The sequence below is a fragment of the Mus caroli genome, unplaced genomic scaffold, assembly GCF_978045245.1.
Source record: "Mus caroli unplaced genomic scaffold, Mus_caroli_1 scaffold_13, whole genome shotgun sequence".
NCBI classification, from domain to species: Eukaryota; Metazoa; Chordata; class Mammalia; order Rodentia; family Muridae; genus Mus; species Mus caroli.
In genome coordinates, this window is record NW_028227268.1 from 94445112 (window position 1) to 94469823 (window position 24712).

At 38.8% G+C, this 24712-nt stretch overlaps 1 protein-coding gene across 2 annotated transcripts in view; it reads right to left on the minus strand.

The window, feature by feature from the left end:
- Nucleotides 1-24712, minus strand: part of Efemp1 (EGF-like fibulin extracellular matrix protein 1) — an 80954-nt gene that overhangs the window by 41641 nt on the left and 14601 nt on the right. For both annotated transcript variants that reach the window (XM_021176472.2, XM_085829059.1), the window contains exons 3-4: nt 22440-22488; nt 21915-22301 (exon numbers count right to left, since the gene is read on the minus strand). In XM_021176472.2, the coding sequence (XP_021032131.1) occupies nt 21915-22301; nt 22440-22488 (436 nt within the window). The remainder of the gene's footprint in view (nt 1-21914; nt 22302-22439; nt 22489-24712) is intronic.

The window sequence follows — 24712 nt, forward strand, 5'->3', positions numbered from 1 at the left end:
CTACATTGTTTTTAAATTAAAAATTAGATAATTGTGCAGGGGAATGATTCAGTGAATAAAGGCACTTGCTTCCAAGTCTGACAACCCAAGTTCAATCCCTAATACCTACATGGTAGGAGGAGAGAACTGAAAGCTGCCTTTGGCCTTCACACATTTGCTGTGGTATCACATGTACCCACAGATTAAGTAAATGTAATAAGATATTAAATAAAAATTCTGGCCTTAGGATTATTTTGTTTCAAATACCATGAATATTAAAATTTCATCAACCCAAGTTTTCATTATGGCCATGTTTCTGAGGAAGTATTTATCTAATACGGAGCTGATGTCACTCTATATAAAAGGCTTGTGAGAAAATAATTTCAGTATTTCCAACTCTTTCCCCCCTAGGAATAAAATCAACCTGTTTAGTTACCAGTATTTATTAAAACATAATAATTTAGGATTACAAAGAATAAGTTTTATGGATGCTTTTTATTTCCAGTAAAAAGTTTAAATAGGACAGAGTATCCAAGATGCCCTTCATTAAAAATAGAATGGTCTCTTTAAATAACTACTTTGGGGTCACTCTGAAAGTCTGTAGCACTTCTGGCTGGAACATATGCCTTACATACATAATACTCAGTGGCTCATCCTCAAGGATAATTGAGGCCTAAGATTAAAAACTGCTACATTATGTAATCAGACAAAGAATTTTAGTGTTCTTCTGATATTAAATAAAATGACCCAGTCGGGTGTTTATCAGTGTTCAGCAAGTTATTAGCAGTTTGTTGGGAAGAGTTACTGGTAGGGAGCCAGTCGTGGGTGTGTGCTGTATAACAGGGGCTCTTTCTGATCTGGCTTTGGTCCCTCATTACAGTGTCCCTATTCTTATCAGAAGCTACTGCTTGTGAGGCATTTCTGAGGCAAAGTGACCAGGACACAGTGCTCTTCATTATGCTGCTTGGTTATAGGATGGTCACTTCTTCTGAGTTTTGGATCTTAATTTCCAACTTCTCCCCAATATTCTCTATCAAATGTTCTATCCCAAGAAGGAACTTGTGTCTTTGACCATATTTTTTGAGGCATATTTTCCTTTTTAGTCTGAGGCATATTTTCTCTTTTAGTCTGATACATGTTTTAGCCAATTGTGAGCCTGCCTCTGTTACATACTTGTTTTATTTAACTTTTAACAGTGTATCAGGTAATTGTGATGTTTCATGCATTGCTTGTCTAAACTGTTCTGTTTTATTGTTTTTTTTTTTTGAAGCATCAAACTTTTGCACCCTTTTTTTTCAATTTTTTATTAGATATTTTCTTCATCTACATTTCAAATGGTATCCTGAAAGTCCCCTATACCCTCCCCCTACCCTGCTCCCCAACCCTCCCACTCCCACTTCTTGGCCCTGGCGTTTCCCTGTACTAGGGCATATAAAGTTTGCAAGACCAAGGGGCCTCTTTTCCCAATGATGGCCGACTAGGCAATCTTCTGCTACATATGCAGCTAGAGACATGAGCTCTGTGGATTATTTGTCAAATCATGGGTCAGTTGTGCTGAGTTCTCCAAGTATTATACTATGATCTTTCCGTTTCTCCTTAGACTCTATCAAAATTGTTTTCATCTTCTTTGACTTTATCAAATGATGACAGAAGGTGCTTCTCAGGCTTGATTGAGTTTGTTAAATGCTAGCTGAAGAGTTTTGCATCATAATTGAACAATATTATTAAAATACTGCCTACTTAGCACACTAACAGGGATGTACAACTATTTGAAGAGTAGCTAATGTTTTTGAATTTAAATGAACTCTCTCTCTCTCTCTCTCTCTCTCTCTCTCTCTCTCTCTCTCTCTCTCTCTCTCTCTCTCTCTCTATCTCTCACATATTTAGTACCCAATTTTTGATCTGCTGTCTTTCTATCCTTTTACTCTCTGTTCAGATGAAATAAGAGTTCCAAGCTGTTGCAAACTTCTTGGTGCTTAACCTTCTGTTCTTGTATTTCTTCACTTTGCTTTCCCTAAATGTTTACATATCAATTAGGGTTGAGCTACAAACCTGCAATTGTTTTAACTTCTTGTAATTATAGTGTTTTTTTCTGCCAATGTTTGCATGCAGTTTTCTTGATCAGTTTTGGTTTTGAGTGTACAATTTGCAGTTACCTCCTGGAAAAAACAGTGTGCTAATGAATTTCAGATGTGGCATGAATAACTTATTTGTACATTTCGTGCAAAATCAAACACATTTGGAATGAATTTTGTTTACTCTTTGGTTTCAAAGAATCAAATCATGCCAGTAACTCAACAAATGCAGAGGCAATTCTTAAAAGGGGGTTTAGTGATTTCAGAGAATATAGGTTGGGGTTTTCTATTGGACAAAGAAATCATAAGCCAGTACCCTTGCACATTCCTGAAATTACCCAGGCTTGCAACTCTACCCTAATCTGCTGTTTTGTTCTGCAGAGAGAGGGGAATTCATTCCACAGATTAAGTGTTAACTAGTCCTAACAAGAATCTCTTCCTGTGATGGGAAGCACATCTTTGATCAAATTTATACTGAAAAGAAGACACAGATGTACTTTTCAAATATCTGATGACTCACAAAGTATGAACAGAATGGGGTGGTGCTCTGCATCTCTGCTCCTGGGGAGATTTCCCATTGCTTTGGTAGCTGAAACATGCTTTGGAGCAAAAGCTGGAACCTTATGTGGTTCAGTATGAGCTGAACTTCCAAACCACAGTGCTTTATTCATACAAGTCTGTCATGAGCTTAAGGGGTATCCATACAGAAGATGTGGGTCTCTCTGAGGTCCAGTCATCAGAGAGCACAACTACAGTTTCACTTGGGCAGTGTGGAGATTTTATCTTCCCAGGTTTTATGGAGAGATGAAAGGCTCTCCTGTTTACTCCCTTTCTTTGAGATTGTGCATTATCACATCCTTGATTTAGTGATACAATCTAGCAGGCACATATGGCTGTGTGATCATGTGCTACTGACATCAGTGGGAGAAGGAAAATACAGTATTATCAGACCTGCACAGCAAGTGTGATTTATGCTTTGTCTTTACTACTACCCATATCCCATGACTATCCTGATGCCTTCTGATTTATATGGCTCGTACAGCTTCCTAAAGCTAAGATTAAGCTAGGGCATCTGTTCTCAGATTTGAACAGGCATCAAAAACACAGGATTATTACAGCATAGGTTTGGGACCTACTTCCAAAGTTTTCTGATCCTATAGGCGTGGAACCAGAAATCTGCATTTCTAGTAGATGTTCAAAAGTGCTTGGTACTTCTGGTCATAGTTTTAAAAGCACTAGAGTAAGGAGTTTGGTAGCAGTTTTCTCAAGCAGGAGGACAATCATATTGATCTATTCTATCCTTTTACTCTAGTTGTTATTATGAAGAAAATTTAAGGACATTTCTTTACTTGAACCAGCTATATATATATATATATATATATATATATATTCTTCAAAATGCATTTTAAAATGACCTTATTGTGACTAGAAACTCAATGTCCACAATATTTTGAAAAGTAAATAATAAGATGTATTATTTTTAGGAGGAAATCAACTATTTCTAATGCAGTGCATCCATTATTTAAAAATTAGTCACATTTTCCCTAAACATTTCAGTCCTACCTAGAAAGATGACTTTGGAGAAATTTCAGGTACTCAAAGGTAATCAACAATGCTCATCTTTCTTTCTACTTGAACTGTTTTTAGGTTAATATAATTTATACAATTATAGTCTTCCTTTCTCAAAATATCTGTTTTGTTATATCAAAGCTCTTTATTGGACTGTGCACCTATACGCAACAAAAGCTAAGCATCCAGAAGCCTTAATGGCAGTCAGAGCAACAAAGGGTAATACTCAAAAGCTGAATGTGAAGAGCAATGCAGGTGGGCTGAGGTGCCTGATTACTCAATAATTTGTAAGTATTCTTTTGGATATGAGATCACACCCACTTAAAATGAAAGAAATAAAAGAAATATTTCTCTAGTAAGAAGCTGAACATATTATTTTAAGGTTTTTAAATAAGTACATGCAATATTTTTCCCTTTCAAAGCAGTATTTTAGCTATGAATGTGCCAGGTATAGCACAAGGTCAACCAGGGGGTGGAGGTCTGATTGGTAAGCTTGAGCAGGTGACAGGATGGAGCGTGTAAAGAAGACAGTTTTTTTTTTTTTCAGCGTATTACTTGCCTCTGTGTCAAATAATAATAAAAATCATCACAATGATTTAGTGTGTGTGTGTGTGTGTGTGTGTGTGTGTGTGTGTGTGTGTGTATGCATGCACACATATGCACATATGGGTATGACATGGTCTGTATGTTGAGATCAGAGGGCAACATTTGGGAGTCAGCTTTTTCCATTCACAATTAGGGACCTGGGCGATCAAACTCAAATTGTTAAGAGTTGGTGACAAATGTCTTTATCCAGTGATCTTTCATCCTTAGTAGACTTGTTCTTTTTATTAATTAGTAGTTGTCCCTGTGAAAGATGTCCAAGTTAATGATATCTTAATTACAAGCCTTGTAAAATGTTCTATTTTTGTAAGTTAAATTAAACAAAAAATCCTTTAAATTGGGCAATTTTTATTTTCTTTTCCTCACCCCCATTTCAGAATGATTTTGTAATTTAATACCTGCAAAGGATAATGGCAGCCACTTACAACTCTCTGTGCCTACCCTATTGAATTCTCCTTTGTCAAGAATTACTTTAAATAATCAACATACAAAACTTGACCTTTGGAGGTTGTATCATATTTCCAAATAAAATTGTGCAAAAATCTATTTTGCACAAAACAAAAAGTCCTGGAAAACATGTAGAAAGGAGTAAGATATATTTACAAAAAATTTTGATGGTAGTTCAATGGGTAGAAAATGTCTGTCACTGGCATTATCCAGCTGAAAACTCAGTTAAAGACTAAAACAAAGTAGAGACTGTAGCTCTTGCTAGTTCTCAGTTTTGGATTATGTGATGAAATATACCTTTTTAAAACATTTGTGGAAAAAATAGTTTTGTACAATGATGACTCATGTATAAGCTTTCATTTGTCTTAATCCAGCCAGCCATGGTAAATGTGTTTGGCTTAGTGGACACACTTAGGCAGCGTTTAAAAGGGGGTAGAGGAGTTTATTAAAACAGAGGACTCCTCAAACGCATAATGATGTCGGGAATATAGGTCCTTGGAGCACATTATTGTTTTAAGGAGAGGTCCCCACACTTTCACACTGGTTATAAAACATTATTTTGTGCTGCTGGCCTGGAATGAGAATTTCATCCATCTGCAGGCAATTAGAAGGAGTGGGGCTACATATTTGATTAGCTAAATAATAAACGGGCACAAGTGTGACTCGACTTATGTTAGTCAGATCCCTAGACAGATTATTCTGTTGTTATCATATGAAATAACCCATTTTATCAACAATTAAGTAAATCCACATTTATGGGCACTTTGCAAAGTCAGAAGGTGGGAAGAAGTCCAACTAAGGCCTTAAGTCATTAAAAGCATTTAACCCTGTTTTCCATACTACAGACTCCAAGCACAAAGTTGAGAAATTGTAAATTATTCAGAACAGTTTAGTTGAAATATTCTGTGTGTACATAAATAAATAGTTAATTATTCATGTTTTCCATAAGCAATTTGCCTAATAACTTTAATTTGTAATTTTAAAAATCCCCAGAGAACTAAGAATTATGGTATTTTAATATGTGAAAAAAGTAGCTTTCTCTATCTTTTGGTATTATAATTAATTTCATAAACATAAGATAAAATTTCATCCAGTGACCTGAAAAAAATAGGTAAATGACTACTAAAATACATAACTTTCCAATTATACAGAGAGTATGTAACATATTTGTTACAATACTGTGAAATTATGCCCTACCTATATGGCTAATAATTTTAAAACCTTTTTCCTTTTTATTAATTAAATATGTCTGTTCCTGTGGATTTTTTAAAAAAATTTTAAATTGGACTAGTATTATTTCACATTTCCCCTTCTCCTCCCTCCAGACCCTCCCAGGCACAGTCCCTTGAAACCCTCCCATTACCTACCACTGCTCTCAAATTTTTCTCATTTTTATTGTCACATGTATAGGGTATATGTATATGCACATAGATAAATACAAGTTGCTACATCTGTTTTTGTTGATGGTGTGTCTATGATTTGAGGGTTGCTCACTCTGAGTTGGACAATGAATAAAGGGGCATGTCCCTAATAGCCAGGAAATGAAAACAACCTGAATGTCATTTAATAGATTTAAAAATGTGGTTCATGGACACAATGTAAAGAAAAATGAAATCACACCCTTCTGGTCGGCCCTTGGGTTCGGAGTCGGCGGACACCCTCAAGGTCCCCTAGAGGACTCTCCACACGATCTTAGGACCACTGGTGAGTGGAACACAACTTCTGTTCCAATCCAATCACACTGGACCTGAGACAGCATTAGGGAAGCAGAAAAGCCAGGCTGACCAGGGTCACAAATCCATTCTGGTCGGCGCCAGCTCGAGGTCACCTGGGTGCGGAGTCAGCGGACACCCCCAAGGTCCCTAGAGGACAGCTTCTAAGGCAGACCCCTTTTTGGGCTCCAGACATCCGGGCACCTTCCCTGCCAGAGGAGAGGTGTCCACCCCACCCAGGAGGGCATTGCCAGAGCACCTGGGGGAGCCATCTTGGTTCCCTGATCCCTCTGAGACTAGTCTGTGAAGGTGAGAGTGTGGACTACAGAAGCTAACAGCTTCTGGGACAGACTGAAGCAACACAGCTTATGGGACAGGTCCTATTTCAGGCCTTTATCTTCTGCCAGGAGGCAGGTCCGAACACCAGATATCTGTGCACCTTCCCTGTAAGAGGAGAGCTTGCCTGAGAGAGTACTCTGACCACTGAAACTCAGAGGAGAGAGCTAGTCTCCCATGTCTGCTGATAAAGGCTAACAGAATCACCTGAGGAACAAGCTCTAACCAGAGACAACTATAACAACTAAATCAAGAGCTTACCAGATGGCGAAGGGAAACGCAAGAATCTTACTAACAGAAACAAAGACCACCTCACCCAGTCAAGGGAATCCCAACACACCGAGAAAAGCTAGACCTCGATTTAAAAGCATATCTCATTATGATGATAGAGGACATCAAGAAGGACTTTAATAACTCACTTAAAAAAAATACAGGAGAACACTGCTAAAGAGTTACAAGTCCTTAAAGAAAAACAGGAAAACACAACCAAACAGGTAGAAGTTCTTAAAGAAAAACAGGAAAACACAAGCAAACAGGTGATGGAAATGAACAAAACCATACTAGACCTAAAAAGGGAAGTAGACACAATAAAGAAAACCAAAAGTGAGGCAATGCTGGAGATAGAAACCCTAGGAAAGAAATCTGGAACCAAAGATGTGAGCATCAACAATAGAATGCAAGAGATGGAAGAGAGAATCTCAGGTGCAGAATATTCCATAGAGAGCATGGGCACAACAATCAAAGAAAATGCAAAATGCAAAAAGATCCTAACTCAAAACATCCAGGAAATCCAGGACACAATGAGAAGACCAAAGCTATGGATAATAGGAGTAGATGAGAATGAAGATTTTCAACTTAAAGAGCCAGCAAATATCTTCAACAAAATTATAGAAGAAAACTTCCAAAACCTAAAGAAAGAGATGCCCATGAACATACAAGAAGCCTACAGAACTCCAAATAGACTGGACCAGAAAAGAAATTCCTCCCGACACATGATAATCATAACAACAAGTACACTATAAAAAAATAGAATATTAAAAGCAGTAAGGGAAAAGGTCAAGTAACATATAAAGGCAGGGCTACCAGAATTACACCAGACTTTTCAACAGAGATTATGAAAGCTAGAAGATCCTTAACAGATGTTATAGAGACACTAAGAAAACAAAAATGCCAGCCCAGGCTACTATACCCAGCCAAACTTTCAATTACCATAGATGGAGAAACCAAAGTATTCCATGACAAAATCAAATCCATACATTATCTTTCCACGAATCCAGCTTTTCAAAGGATAATAACATAAAAAAAAATACAAGGACGGAAATCACGTCCTAGAAAAAGCAAGAAAGTAATCCTTCAACAAACCTAAAAGAAGACAGCCAGAAGAACAGAATGCCAACTCTAACAACAAAAATAAGAGGAAGCAGCAATTACTTTTCCTTAATATCTCTTAATATCAATTGACTCAATTCCCCAATAAAAAAACATAGACTAACAGACTGGCTACACAAACAGGACCCAACATTTTGCTGCTTACAGGAAACCCATCTCAGGGAAAAAGACAGGCACTACCTCAGAATGAAAGGCTGAAAAACAATTTTCCAAGCAAATGGTCTGAAGAAACAAGCTGGAGTAGCCATTCTGATATCTAATAAAAACGACTTCCAAACCAAAGTTATCAAAAAAGACAAGGAGAGACACTTCATAATCATCAAAGGTAAAATCTTCCAAGAGGAACTCTCAATTCTGAATATCTATGCTCCAAATGCAAGGGCAGCCACATTCATTGAAGAAACTTTAGTAAAGCTCAAAGCACACATTATACCTCACACAATAATAGTGGGAGACATCAACACACCACTTTCATCAATGGACCGATCATGGAAACAGAAACTAAGCAGGGACACAGTGAAACTAACAGAAGTTATGAAACAGTCTCTTCCGGTCTGACCCGCGCAGGGGTAGCTAGGGTGCAGGGTCGGCTGACACCCGCCAGCTATCCACGACACCCGCCACAGGATCTTGAGACTTCTGGTGAGTGGAACACAGAGTCTGCTCCAATATTTAAACAGTGACAATGATAACAACTAACCCCAGAGATTACCAGATGGCGAAAGGAAAACGTAATAATCTTACTAACAGAAACCAAGACCACTCACCATCATCAGAACCCAGCACTCCCACTTCGCCCAGTCCAGGGCACCCCAACACACCGGAGAAGATAGACCCGGATCTAAAAGCATATCTCATGATGATGGTAGAGGACATCAAGAAGGACTTTAATAACACACTCAAACAAAAACAGGAGAACACTGCAAAACAGGTAGAAGACATTAAAGAGGAAGCACAAAAATCCATTAAAGAATTGCAGGAAAACCAGACCAAACAGGTGATGGAATTGAATAAAACCATCCAAGACTTAAAAAGGGAAGTAGAGACAATGAAGAAAACCCAAATTGAGGCAACGCTGGAGATAGAAACACTAGGAAAGAAATCTGGAACCATAGATACGAGCATCAGCAACAGAATACAAGAGATGGAAGAGAGAATCTCAGGTGCAGAAGACTCCATAGAGAACATCGGCACGACAATCAAAGAAAATAGAAAATCCAAAAAGATACTAACTCAAAACATCCAGGAAATCAGGGACAAAATGAGAAGACCAACCCTATGGATAATAGGAGTAGATGAGAATGAAGATTTTCAACTCAAAGGACCAGCAAATATCTTCAACAAAATTATAGAAGAAAACTTCCCAAACCTAAAGAAAGAGATGCCCAAGAACATACAAGAAGCCTACAGAACTCCAAATAGACTGGACCAGAAAAGAAATTCCTTCTGACACATAATAATCAGAACAACAAATGCACTAAATAAAGATAGAATACTAAAAGCAGTAAGGGAAAAAGGTCAAGTAACATATAAAGGCAGGCCTATCAGAATTACATCGGATTTTTCACCAGAGACTATAAAAGCCAGAAGGGCCTGGACAGATGTTATACAGAAACTAAGAGAACACAATTTCCAGCCCAGGCTACTATACCCAGCCAAACTTTCAATTACCATAGATGGAGAAACCAAAGTATTCTACGACAAAACCAAATTCACACATTATCTTTCCACGAATCCAGCACTTCAAAGGATAATAACAGAAAAAAACCAATACAAGGACAGAAACCTCGTCCTAGAACAAGCAAGAAGATAATCCCTCAACAAACCTAAAAGAAGACAGCCACAAGAACAGAACACCAACTCTAACATCAAAAATAAAAGGAATCAACAATTACTTCTCCCTAATATCTCTTAATATCAATGGACTCAACTCCCCAATAAAAAGACATAGACTAACAAACTGGCTACACAAACAAGACCCAACATTTTGCTGCTTGCAGGAAACTCATCTCAGAGAAAAAGATAGACACTACCTCAGAATGAAAGGCTGGAAAACAATTTTCCAAACAAATGGTAGGAAGAAACAAGCTGGAGTAGTCATTATAATATCTGATAAGATTGACTTCCAACCCAAAGTCATCAAAAAAGATAAGGAAGGGCACTTCATTCTCATCAAAGGTAAAATCCTCCAAGAGGAACTATCAATTCTGAATATCTATGCTCCAAATACAAGGGCAGCCTCATTCATTAAAGATACTTTAGTAAAGCTCAAAGCACACATTGCACCTCACACAATAATAGTGGGAGACTTCAACACACCACTTTCACCAATGGACAGATCATGGAAAGAGAAACTAAACAGGGACACAGTGAAACTAACAGAGGTTATGAAACAAATGGATCTGACAGATATCTACAGAACATTTTATCCTAAAACAAAAGGATATACCTTCTTCTCAGCACCTCACGGTACCTTCTCCAAAACTGACCACATAATTGGTCACAAAAAAAGCCTCAACATATACAAAAATATTGAAATTGTCCCATGCACCCTATCAGATCACCATGGACTAAGACTGATCTTCAATAACAAAATAAATAATAGAAAGCCAACACATACGTGGAAACTAAACAACACTCTTCTCAATGATACCTTGGTGAAGGAAGGAATAAAGAAAGAAATTAAGGACTTTCTGGAGTTTAATGAAAATGAAGACACAGCATACCCAAACTTATGGGACGTAATGAAAGCATTTCTAAGAGGAAAACTCATAGCTCTGAGTGCCTCCAAAAAGAAACTAGAGAGAGCACACATTAGCAGCTTGACAACACACCTAAAAGCTCTAGAACGAAAGGAAGCAAATTCACCCAAGAGGAGTAGATGGCAAGAAATAATCAAACTCAGGGGTGAAATTAACCAAGTGGAAACAAGAAGAACAATTCAAAGAATCAACCAATCGAGGAGCTGGTTCTTTGAGAAAATCAACAAGATAGATAAACCCTTAGCCAGACTCACTAGAGGGTATAGGGAAAGTATTCTAATTAACAAAATCAGAAATGAAAAGGGAGACATAACAACAGACCCTGAAGAAATCCAAAACACCATCAGATCCTTCTACAAAAGGCTATACTCAACAAAACTGGAGTACCTGGATGAAATGGACAAGTTTCTAGACAAATAAAAATGTACCAAAGTTAAATTAAGATCAGGTTAACGATCTAAACATTCCCATATCCCCTAAAGAAATAGAAGCAGTCATTAATAGTCTCCCAACCAAGAAAAGCCCAGGACCAGATGGGTTTAGTGCAGAGTTCTATCAAACCTTCAAAGAATATCTAATCCCAGTTCTTCACAAACTATTCCACAAAATAGAATCAGAAGGTACTCTACCCAACTCATTCTATGAAGCCACAATTACTCTGATACCTAAACCACATAAAGACCCAACAAAGATAGAGAACTTGAGACCAATTTCCCTTATGAATATTGATGCAAAAATCCTCAATAAAGTTCTCGCTAACCGAATTCAAGAACACATCAAAACAATCATGCATCCTGACTAAGTAGGTTTCATCCCAGGGATGCAAGGATGGTTCAATATACGAAAATCCATCAATGTAATCCATTATATAATCAAACTCAAAGACATAAACCACATGATCATCTCCTTAGATGCTGAAAAAGCATTTGACAAAATCCAACACCCATTCATGATAAAAGTCTTGGAAAGATCAGGAATTCAAGGCCCATACCTAACCATGATAAAAGCAATATACAGCAAACCAGTAGCCAACATCAAAGTAAATGGTGAGAAGCTGGAAGCAATCCCACTAAAATCAGGGACTAGACAAGGCTGCCCATTCTCTCCCTACATATTCAACATTGTAATTGAAGTCCTAGCTAGAGCAATTAGACAACAAAAGGAGATCAAGGGGATACAAATTGGAAAAGAAGAAGTCAAAATATCGCTTTTTGCAGATGATATGTTAGTATACATAAATGACCCTAAAAATTCTAACAGAGAACTCCTAAGTCTGATAAATAGCTTCAGTGAAGTAGCTGGATATAAAATTAACTCAAGCAAGTCAATGACCTTTCTGTACACAAAGGATAAACAGGCAGAGAAGGAAATTAGGGAAACAACACCCTTCTCAATAGTTACAAACAAAATAAAATACCTTGGCGTGACTCTAACTAAGGAAGTGAAAAATCTGTATGACAAGAACTTCAAGTCCGTGAAGAAAGAAATTAAAGAAGATCTCAGAAGATGGAAAACCTCCCATGCTCATGGATTGGCAGGATCAACATTGTAAAAATGGCTATCTTGCCAAAAGCAATCTACAGATTCAATGCAATCCCCATCAAAATTCCAACTCAATTCTTCAACGAATTAGAAAGGGCAATCTGCAAATTCATCTGGAACATCAAAAAACCTAGGATAGCAAAAACTGTTCTCAAGGATAAAAGAACCGCTGGTGGAATCACCATGCCTGACCTAAAGCTGTACTACAGAGCAATTGTGATAAAAACTGCATGGTACTGGTATAACGACAGACAAGTAGACCAATGGAACAGAATTGAAGACCCTGAGATCAACCCACATACCTATGGTCACTTGATCTTTGACAAGGGGGCAAAAACCATCCAGTGGAAAAAAGACAGCATTTTCAACAAATGGTGCTGGCACAACTGGCGGTTATCATGTAGAAGAATGCAAATTGATCCATTCCTATCTCCTTGTTACAAGGTCAAATCTAAGTGGATTAAGGAACTCCACATAAAACCAGAGACTCTGAAACTTATAGAGGAGAAAGTAGGGAAAAGCCTCGAAGATATGGGTACAGGGGAAAAATTCCTGAATAGAACAGCAATGGCTTGTGCTGTAAGATCGAGAATCGATAAATGGGACCTCATAAAGTTGCAAAGCTTCTGCAAGGCAAAAGACACCGTTAATAAGACAAAAAGACCACCAACAGATTGGGAAAGGATCTTTACCTATCCTAAATCAGATAGGGGACTAATATCCCATATATATAAAGAACTCAAGAAGGTGGACTCCAGAAAATCAAATAACCCCGTTAAAAAATGGGGCTCAGAAATGAACAAAGAATTCTCACCTGAGGAATACCGAATGGCAGAGAAGCACCTGAAAAAATGTTCAACATCCTTAATCATCAGGGAAATGCAACTCAAAACAACCCTGAGATTCCACCTCACACCAGTCAGAATGGCTAAGATAAAAAATTCAGGTGACAGCAGATGCTGGCGAGGATGTGGAGAAAGAGGAACACTCCTTCATTGTTGGTGGGATTGCAAGCTGGTACAACCACTCTGGAAATCAGTTTGGCGGTTCCTCAGAAAATTGGACATAATACTAACAGAGGATCCAGCAATACCTCTCCTGGGCATATATCCAGAAGATGTTCCAACCGGTAAGAAGGACACATGCTCCACTATGTTCATAGCAGCCTTATTTATAATAGCCAGAAGCTGGAAAGAACCCAGATGCCCCTCAACAGAGGAATGGATACAGAAAATGTGGTACATTTACACAATGGAGTACTACTCAGCTATTAAAAGGAATGATTTTATGAAATTCCTAGGCAAATGGATGGATCTGAAGGACATCATCCTGAGTGAGGTAACATATTCACAAAGGAACTCACACAATATGTACTCACTGATAAGTGGATATAAGCCCCAAAACTTAGGATACCCAAGATATAAGATAAAATTTGTTAAACGCATGAAACTCAAGAAGAACGAAGACCAAAGTGTGGACACTGTGCCCCTTCTTGGAATTGGGAACAAAACACCCATGGCAAGAGTTACAGAGATAAAGTTTGGAGCTGTGATGAAAGGATGGACCATCTAAAGCCTGCCATATCCAGGGATCCATCCCATAATCAGCTTCCAAACGCTGACACCATTGCATACACTAGCAAGATTTTGCTGAAAGGACCCAGATATAGCTGTCTCTTGTGAGACAATGCCGGGGCCTAGCAAACACAGAAGTGGATGCTCACAGTCAGCTATTGGATGAATCACAGGGCCCCCAATGGAGGAGCTAGAGAAAGTACCCAAGAAGCTAAAGGGAACTGCAACCCCATAGGTGGAACATTATTATGAACTAACCAGTACCCCAGAGGTCTAGACTCTAGCTGCATTTGTATCAAAAGATGGCCTAGTCGGCCATCACTGGAAAGAGAGGCCCATTGGACTTGCCAACTTTATATGCCCCAGTACAGGGGAATGCCAGGGCCAAGGGGCGGGGGTAGGTGGGTGGGGGACTGGGTGGGGGGAGTGTATTGGGGACTTTTTGGATAGCATTGGAAATGTAATTAAGGAAAATACCTAATAATAAATAAATAAATAAATAAATAAATAAATAAAAAGAAGTTATGAAACAAATGGATTTAACTGATATCTACAGAACATTTTATCCTAAAACAAAAGGATATACCTTCTTCTCAGCACCTCATGGTACCTTTTTCAAAACTGACCATATAATTGGTCACAATACAGGCCTCAAAAGATACAAAAATATTGAAATTATCCCATGCATCCTATCAGATCACCATGGACTAAGGTTGATCTTCAATAACAACATTAATAATAGAAAGCCAACATTCACGTGGAAACTGAACAACACTCTTCTCAAAGATAACTTGATTAAGGAAGGAATAAAGAAAGAAATTAAAGACTTTTTAGAGTTTAGTGAAAATGAAGCCACAACATACCCAAACATATAGGACACTATAAAAGCATTTCTAAGAGGAAAACTCATAGCTCTGAGTACATCCAAAAAGAATCTAGAGAGAGCATGCACTAGCAGCTTGACAACGCACCTAAAAGCTCTAGAACAAAAGGAAGCAAATTCACCCAAGAGGAGTAGACAGCAGGAAATAATCAAACTCGAGGACGAAATCAACTAAGTGGAAACAAGAAGAACTATTCAAAGAATCAACCTAATGAGGAGCTGGTTCTTTGAGAAAATCAACAAGATAGATAAACCCTTAGCCAGACTCACTAAAGGGCACAGGGACAACATCCTAACTAACAAAATCAGAAATGAAAAGGGAGACATAACAAGAGATCCTGGAGAAATCCAAAACACCATCAGATCCTAATACAAAAGGCTATACTCAACAAAACTTGAAAACCTTGATGAAATGGACAAATTTCTAGACAGATATCAGGTAACAAAGTTAAATTATGATCAGGTTAATGATCTAAACAGTCCTATATCCCCTAAAGAAATAGAAGCAGTCATTAATAGTCTCCCAGCCAAAAAAAAGCCCAGGACCAGATAGGTTTAGTGCAGAGTCCTATCAGACCTTCAAAGAAGATCTAATTCCAGTTCTTAACAAACTATTCCACAAAATAGAAGCAGAAGGTATTTTATCCAATTCATTCTATGAAGCCACAATTACTCTGATACTAAACCACAGAAAGACCCAACAAAGATAAAGAACTTCAGACCAACTTCCCTTATGAATACCAATGCAAAAATATCCAATAAAAATTTCCCTAACCAAATACAAGAACACAACAAAACAATCATCCATCCTGACCAAGTAGGCTTCATTCCTGGGATGCAGGGATGGTTTAATATACAGAAATCCATCAACATAATCCATTATAGAAACAAACTCAAATACAAAAACCACATGATCATCTCGTTAGATGCGGAGAAAGCATTTGACAAAATCCAACACCCATTCATGATAAAAGTCTTGGAAAGATCAGGAATTCAAGGCCCATACCTAAACCTGATAAAAGCAATCTACAGCAAACCAGTAGCCAACATCAAAGTAAATGGTGAGAAGCTGGAAGCCATCCCACTAAAAATCAGGGACTGGATAAGGCTGGCCAATTTCTCCCTACCTATTCAACATTGTACTTGAAGTCCTAGCCAGAGCAATTCGGAAACAAAAGGAGATCAAGGGGATACAAATTGGAAATGATGAAATCAAAATATCACTTATTGCAGATGATATGATAGTATATATAAGTGCCTCTAAAAATTCCACCAGAGAAGTCCTAAACCTGATAAACAGCTTCAATGAAGTAGCTGGATATAAAATTAACTCCAACAAGTAAATGGCCTTTCTCTACACAAAGGATAAACAGGCTGAGAAAGAAATTAGGGAAACAACACCCTTCTCAATAGTCACAAATAATATAAAATACCTTGGCATGATTCTAAATAAGGAAGTGAAGGATCTGTATAAGAACTTCAAGTCTCTGAAGAAAGAAATTAAAGAAGATCTCAGAAGATGGAAAGATCTCCCATGCTCATGGATTGGCAGGATCAATATAGTAAAAATGGCTATCTTGCAAAAATCTATATACAGATTCAGTGCAATCCCCATCAAAGTTCTAACTCAATTCTTCAACGAATTAGAAAGAGCAATCTGCAAATTCATCTGGAATAACAGAAAACCTAGGATAGCAAAAACTCTTCTCAATGATAAAAGAACCGCTGGTGGAATCACCATGCCTGACCTAAAGCTGTACTACAGCACAATTGTGATAAAAACTTCATGGTACTGGTATAGCGACAGACAAGTAGACCAATGGAATAGAATTGAAGACCCAGAGATGAACTCACACTCCTATGGTCACTTGATCTTTGTCAAGGGAGCTAAAACCATCCAGTGGAAAAAATGACAGCATTTTCAAGAAATGGTTCTGGCACAACTGGTGGTTATCATGTAGAAGAATGCAAATTGATCCATCCCTATCTCCTTGTACTAAGGTCAAATCTAAGTGGATCAAGGAACTGCACATAAAACCAGAGATAGTGAAACTTATAGAAGAGAAAGTTGGGAAAAGCCTTGAAGATATGGGAACAAGGGAAAAATTCCTGAATAGAACCACAATGGCTTATGCTGTTAGATTGAGATTCTCCAAATGGGACCTCATAAAATGGCAAAGCTTCTGTAAGGCAAATGACACGGTCAATAAGACAAAAAGGCCACCAACAGATTGGGAAAGGATCTTTACCTATCCTAAATCAGATAGGGGACTAATATCCAATATATATATAAAGAACTCAAGAAGATGGACTCCAGAAAATCAAATAACCCCATTAAAAATGGGGCTCAGAGCTAAACAAGACTTCTCACCTGAGGAATACCAAATGGCAGAGAAGCACCTGAAAAACTGTTCATCATCCTTAATCATCAGGGAAATGCAAATCAAAACAACCCTGAGATTCCACCTCACATCAGTCAGAATGGCTAAGATCTAAAATTCAGGTGACAGCAGGTGCTGGCGAGGATGTGGAGAAAGAGGAACACTCCTCCATTGTTGGTGGGATTCCAAGCTTGTACAACCACTCTGGAAATCAGTCTGGAGGTTCCTCAGAAAATTGGACATAGTACTACTGGAGGATCCCACAATACCTCTCCTGGGCATATATCCAGAAGATGTTCCAACCGGTTAGAAGGACACATGCTCCACTATGTTCATAGCAGCCTTATTTATAATAGCCAGAAGCTGATAAGAACCCAGATGCCCCTCAACGGAGGAATGGATACAGAAAATGTGGTACATTTACACAATGGAGTACTACTCAGCTATTAAAAAGAATGAATTTATGAAATTCCTAGGTAAATGGATGGACCTGGGGAGCATCATCCTGAGTGTGGTAACCCAATCACTCAATATGTACTCACACAATATGTACTCACTGATAAGTGGATATTAGCCCAGAAACTTAGGATACCCAAGATATAAGATACAATTTGTAAAACACATGAAACTCAAGAAGAAGGAAGACCAAATTGTGGACATTTTGCCCCTTCTTAGAATTGGGAACAAAACACCCATGGAAGTAGTTACAGAGACAAAGTTTGGAGTGGAGATGAAAGGATGGACCATCTAGAGACTGCCATACCAGGGCATCCATCCCATAATCAGCCTCCAAACGCTGACACCATTGCATACACTAGCAAGATTTTTCTGAAAGGATCGTGTTATACCTGTCTCTTGTGAGGCTATTCTTGGGCCTAGCAAACACATAAGTGGATGCCCACAGTCAGCTATTGGATGGAACCCAGGGCCCCCAACGGAGGAGGTAGAGAAAGTACCAAGGAGCTAAAGGTATCTGCAACCCTATATGTGGAACAACAATATGAACTAACCAGTACCCTCTGGAGCTCGTGTCTCTAGCTGCATATGTATCAGAAGACTGCCATACCAGGGGATCCATCCCATAATCAGCCTCCAAACGCCTTTCATCTCCTAGGCAGCCATCAGTGGAAAGAGAGGTCCATTGGTCTTGCAAATTTTATAAGCCTAAGTACAGGGGAACGCCAGGGCTAAGATGTGGGATTGGAGGCGGGAGGAGAGTGGGGTGGAGGACATGGGGGACTTTTGGGATAGTATTGGAAATGTAAATGAAGAAAATACCTAATTAAAAAAAAAAGGAAAATAAAAAAAAAAGAAAAATGAAATCACAAAATTTTCAGGTTAAGTAGGTGGACTAGAAAAAATTATCTTAGTATTTCTCACATTACTTACTTATATTGAATAAGGTAACCTATTCCCATAAAGATACTGTAGCATGTCCTTACCCCTTTGTGATTCCAAGCTCCAAATTCTCAGATGTCAATACAGAACCTGGAGTAGCCACAGAGACCATAGGTGATGGGAGTGTGGGGTGTGTGGTCTGGTGTGGGGTGGGTGCTGGGACTTGATAGGGGATAGTAGGATACAGGTGATATGAAATGGAAAATGGAAAGATGTAGGTGGAACTCCACCTGGAGAGGATGGACATCAGAGTAGAAGAAGAAGGGACAAAGGACAAATAATACCAAGGTTGTTTGAAAAAGCAACAAGGAAGCTTATTATTTTATGTTTACATAAAATGATATGGAATACATATATGTGCTTATCTCTCTGTGTGTATGTGTTTGTGTTGTATGTGTGTACTCTCTCCCTCTCTCTCTTTCTCTCTCTCTTCCCCCCCCTCTTCCTCTCTCTCTCTCTCTCTCTCTCTCTCTCTCTCTCTCTCTCTGTGTGTGTGTGTGTGAGCGTGTGTCTTAAAGGAAGATAAAGCACTCAGGCTGTAGTGCTACTGATAAGAATCACAAGCTAACAAAAATTTCAGTACAGGACATGAAAATCCTCCTTTTTAATGTAATCCAAGTGACTCCCAAAACATATAGATTACTAATGTAGTCATGGGTTGCCTTTCAGAGGTTGAGCGTGGTCCCTATTGTTGAAGACACCACACAATTAATTAGAAAACACAACCCATATAATTGGACCTTGAGCTGACTTGAAAGTCTCTTTCCTGTGGTCTAGCTTCCATAGTACCAGAAAATACTGTGCAAGTTTTGAAGAAAAGAAACTCAACAGTCCTATCCAGATGTACCACCTATGAGCCATGACAATGATCAGCCGAGAAAGGCTATAAGCTATAAGGCACAATATGTGGCACTTGAATGTTGGTAGTAACCTGTTTAATTGGACTTAAGGCCCACTCAACAGGAGGAAAATCGTGTCAAAACTATAAACCTAGCCAGCTTTCCAGGGCTAGTGGTATAATATCATGGGTATTAGAAAAGAATTAAGTACCACTACTTTGTTAGACCAGCACAATTCCTTCCTACATTCAAAATAACCCTTACATCCACAGGTAAGTGTAGCTATCTCCCCCCACCAAAGAACTCTTTCTTTATAGCAAATAGAGACCATCACAGAAAACCACAACTGGACACACTGCAGAGATCAACAGATTGTGGTGAGACCATCCCTGGTGGACACATCTATCTAATCATCTCCTACAGTTTCTGCAGTACATATAGTAAAAAGATTGTTAAGACCAGAACACCAGGATATCTGTTGTGACACAGTCTCTCAAAAAAATAAATGGCCACATAAACAAGTCTGGAACATGGTAATATCAGTGGGCATGTTAATATTGAAGGATGGGGGTTTCATGGGGCCCCATCCCTAGACACGGAACTACAGGCAATGAGTCTTTTAAAGGAAAATTTAATAGGATTTCATTGTCAGTATTCACAGTATATTTCTAATACACCCAATATGTGTCTTAAATATATTTTATTCCAGAACTTCTTCATTCAGTTTTAGGCACTGTTCCTGAATTCAGCCAGAGATGCCAATGAGGGGTCATGAACTAAGTAAGTAATCCATTCTTTATCTGTTTCTTTTTCTTCAGGTATTATTAAAGTATTCAATAATAATTGAAAATGTAAAAATCTAAATAACTTCATAAAATATATTTATTTCAGAAAAAAAGACAATCAAACCTTAAGCAAACTATTTAAATAGCTCAACTAAATGATGGTAAATAATCTCACTAAATTATGTGAAATAAACTGAAGGTATTTTTCACCAGTATTCATCCAAATACATATAATTCTCATATAACCTCATCAGTTTATTTCCTTGTCAAAGGAAAAGAATATCAAGCAGATGATAGTGCATTCATCATCAATACTGGAATCCTGACTCATGACAGTAACGCAAAACAGATGCTGCTCCGATGATCCCCTGAAAGGTGATACCATCACAGCATGTGTTATCTCTTTATGTGGGGTGACTTAAAATTTGCCCACAGAATATTAAATAAAAAACAGAGCATGGCTGGTTTTCTCACTCCACTTAGACGCCATTTAAAAGCTCCCATCTCTATACTGATGATAGATAAAAGTACTGGAGAACAGAGCAATGCCCAACTAATGCTTGGTGGCACTAACCCTTGAACCTCATTCATGACCAGGCAGAAAAGCAGAGCTCCTAGGCCCTGCCCATTGCTCAGTGTGTATGGTGATTCCCTTTCTATGGGGTCTACTGACTTGGTTCCTAGCAATGTGAAAAACGTATGGGATCTCCTAAACCATTTCTCAAAAGAATCACCACACCAGCAGTTCTTAGAGGATTTGTCAAGAAAAAAAATTAAAAAATAAAAATAAAAATAAAAAAAGCAAACAATCTCTTAGCACAGCCTAGTTAACTAATATCTCACATCTTCAAAGGCCAAGATTCTTATCACTCTGCTCACATAAGTCTGCAGCTGTTTCTAGAATACACAGTTATGTGTACTCTGTGAAAATAAACAAAAGAGCAGGCAGATCATCCGTGGTGCAAGTGAGAGAATTAAAATGTGCTGAAATGAGACGTTTAAAAGAAACAGCCATGTGAACACAGAGCTGCTCTTCAAAGTGAAGAGAAGTCAGACCTGTTTTCCTTTATTCTGAAGTAATGAGATTAAGTTAGTGGCAACTCCAACAACAGAGAAGTTTGAGAAACCAAGAGGAGACATTTATAGAGTAGGCCAAAAGCATGAGTTCAAGTTCCAAACAAACCACCCAACCCCTCGACTGACAGCTATGCCTCTAGCAATCCCTGCTCCGGTGTAAAAGCCAGCTCTGTCCTTAACACCTGTATGTTCTTTGGTTTTCAAACTTGGCTGGATACTGGAACCACACTGGGAGCTTTAAGAAACATTGATGTCTGGAATTCATCCACAGGAGTGTTATTTAATTGTGCTATGGTGTGGCTTGGACCTTGAGAACTTTTGAACCCCTGAGTGATTATGAATAGAGCAGCTAATGTTGGGAACCACTGATGAATTGTCTGATGCATAGCTTCCTCATTTGTAAAATAATAATGACATCCAAAGTATGCACTTTTTAGAATTATTGCAATGGTGAAATATGTTTCTACAGACAAAATACTTAGTATCATGCTTTGTATGGGAAGCCCTTGATAAATGCTAACTGTTGCACCCTCACCAGGATGATCAATACAAGCCATGCTCACCTTGGCACACATTATGCTCACTCTGTTCATAGCCTGCTGCACACTGGATCCGGTGAGAAGGGTTGGAAGGGATGCGCTGAGGGTCAGCTGGGTTTCTTCGGATGACAAAGTTATTTCGGCCAGTTTGAACTTCAGGGCCAGCAACTGCAGTAGCACTGGCTATGAAGCCACCCCCAGGCACCACACCACTGGTTGCCATGCTCCTAGCAGCTACAGTCCCAGTGGTGGCACCTGACGAAGCTTCTGCAGCTGGTGTTTCTTGCTGAGGATGCTCATTATTGACAATAATTTGGGCTGTTTTAGGAAGGCAGAGATATCCTCCATAGTGGTTGACACATTTCATTCCACCTTTGCAAGCATCTGGGACAATGTCACATTCATCAATATCTGTGGTCAGTAATAAAATAAGTCAGTAGTCTTCTCAGAGGGTGAAGTGTGGTATAGGACACATGGGATAGGAAGAGGACCATGTGAGATGGACACAGAGGGCTGCTCTTGGATAAGAAGTCTTAGTAGTAAACTTACCTTTACACTGCTGTCTTATGGGGTCCCATTCATATCCATCGGTGCATTGCTAAAAAGAAAACATCAAACATGGAACCAGGAGACAATGAGCAGCTTCCCTAAGAGGCTAATCTATCATAAGAGATTTATTCTGCTGGTTGCTGCTAGGGAAATGAGAGGGGTTGTCAGTTCCACACTCTCCCTTTGAGACAAGTTTGTCTTAAAAGCTCAGGGCTCCCTTATCTTCTTTCCACGGCTCTGAATCTTTGGTGTGTCCATCACCATCATTTTGGAGTTCTTTTTAGAAACTGTTCTCCCCATTGTTTCTGATTGATCTTTTTTATTTCCCCCATTTACTATTATAAATTTTACATAAAACAAATACTGAAAAAAGAACAGCTGGGTTCCCTATTTTCTCCCATCTTGAGTTCTTACATTGCTCCAAATCTTCCTGAACATCAGAGTATTGGGACCCAGCGCACTGCTGCTTACTCAGGTCATTCCTGATTGTAGCTGTTCCTCTCTGCATCCTCAGGCTAATGGAATCCAACATGTCAGGGGTTACTAGGATATACCCACATGATAGATACAAATTAAATATTCACCATTTCCTCTAGGTCTCACATTTTTTTCCCCAAAACATAATGCAATGCTCCTTCCTCTCACATTGCCTTATAGGAATGAGAGACACAGGGACACCTTTACTATACTGTGCACTACTCATCAACTTCTTGGACTGGAAGCTTTATCCTTTATCTGAAACATATCTAAAGGGACCATCATCATTCTACCATGTGGTTATGAACTCTCCTGAGAGCCCCCAAATGCTGCCTATGCACTGGGGCCTGAAATCTTAGAACCTTGGCCATGCTATGTCTGCCTGATAATGTCTCTCCTACTAATTATTTCAGTATCTCTCTTTGAACCCCAAACATTAGAACATTTATAGCAGTGCTGTGACTCATAAGGGGGTATCACTGAAACAGATTGTCATTTGAGAATTTCTCTATGGTTGCCACAATTTCTCCATCCCAACCCTCTCTATTCTCCACTGGAGAGGGGTTTGGGTTCTCCAGGGGTTCTGTCTGTTGACTTTGTTCTAAAACTCTGGTTCTGGGTCAGATGTTCCCTGAGTTTAGATTAGACTCTGTGATCCTAAACTATCTGAGTTTATAGATACTTATTTTCTGCTTTGCTTTTACTCCTTAAGACATCTATTGTTCCTCCAGAAGGAAGTTGAAGGGTTACTAGGAAGCTGGTGTCCCTTGAACATGATAAATTTTCTGAACACCTCTTAATGGAGAAATATTTATTTCAAAATTTTACAGCAGTGTAAAGGTTAGGAACTTCCTTTCTCTCTGACAATCCACACTTCTTTCCAAATCATTCTGCTAAAAGTCCACTCTCAAAAACCTCTTTTACTGGCTGTGTGGGAATGGCAACTTTTTTCTGTGAGAGATAACAGATATGCCTCCTCTCTAGCCAGACTCCCTGCTCTGATCATGTCAGAACAGTGCCTGTCTTTCCTATAATGGTGCCACCAGATTCTCTTCCTTTGTCCCCTCCTCCATTCTGATACTCCAGGCAGGTCTCTGCTGCCATGTCCTCTACTCTGAGAGCTGCTCAGTACATCTTTTCCTACATGCCTCTGCTTCCCATATGAACACTCACTTCAAGGCCTCTCCTCTCCATGTGGGGAGACCAGTAGGATTTCCCTCTAGAGTTGCTCTGAAATTGGGCAGAACCAGCTGCTGCTGGTTCTCTGGCAACTTGACAATCACTGTTCAATCAGTAGGCTCCTAAACTTTGTCCGTACTCTCTAGATTCTCTTCACCACTTTTCTTTTCCTTCCAGTCTCCAGGAACTATAAACCTTAGACACATGGCTGGATCCTGCCCACACCCCTTTGTTCTCCTGTAGGTCACAGCCACAGGCAGTCCGCTAAGTCACAGAACTTCACTCTATGTTCTTCCCTTCTCTGTGGTTAAATGCAACCATGTAACTTCAGTGTGTTGGCATTTTATTTATATGCTACAGATGGTTTTTGCTTATCTTCATAAGTGTGACATGTATATAAATTATTTTTTTCTGATATTCTATATTCCAAGGAAAAATTAAATAGGACCCATAGTTGTTGTAACTAAGTGCTGCATACTTGATTTTAAGGTATGTGCATGTGCACCAGTGATTATGTGTATATATGTTTACAAACATTTTAAGAATTGGAAGTTTTTTTCCTCAAAGACATACAGGGGCATTTATGAATGACCCCTGCCTGTGCTTGGTTACATAAT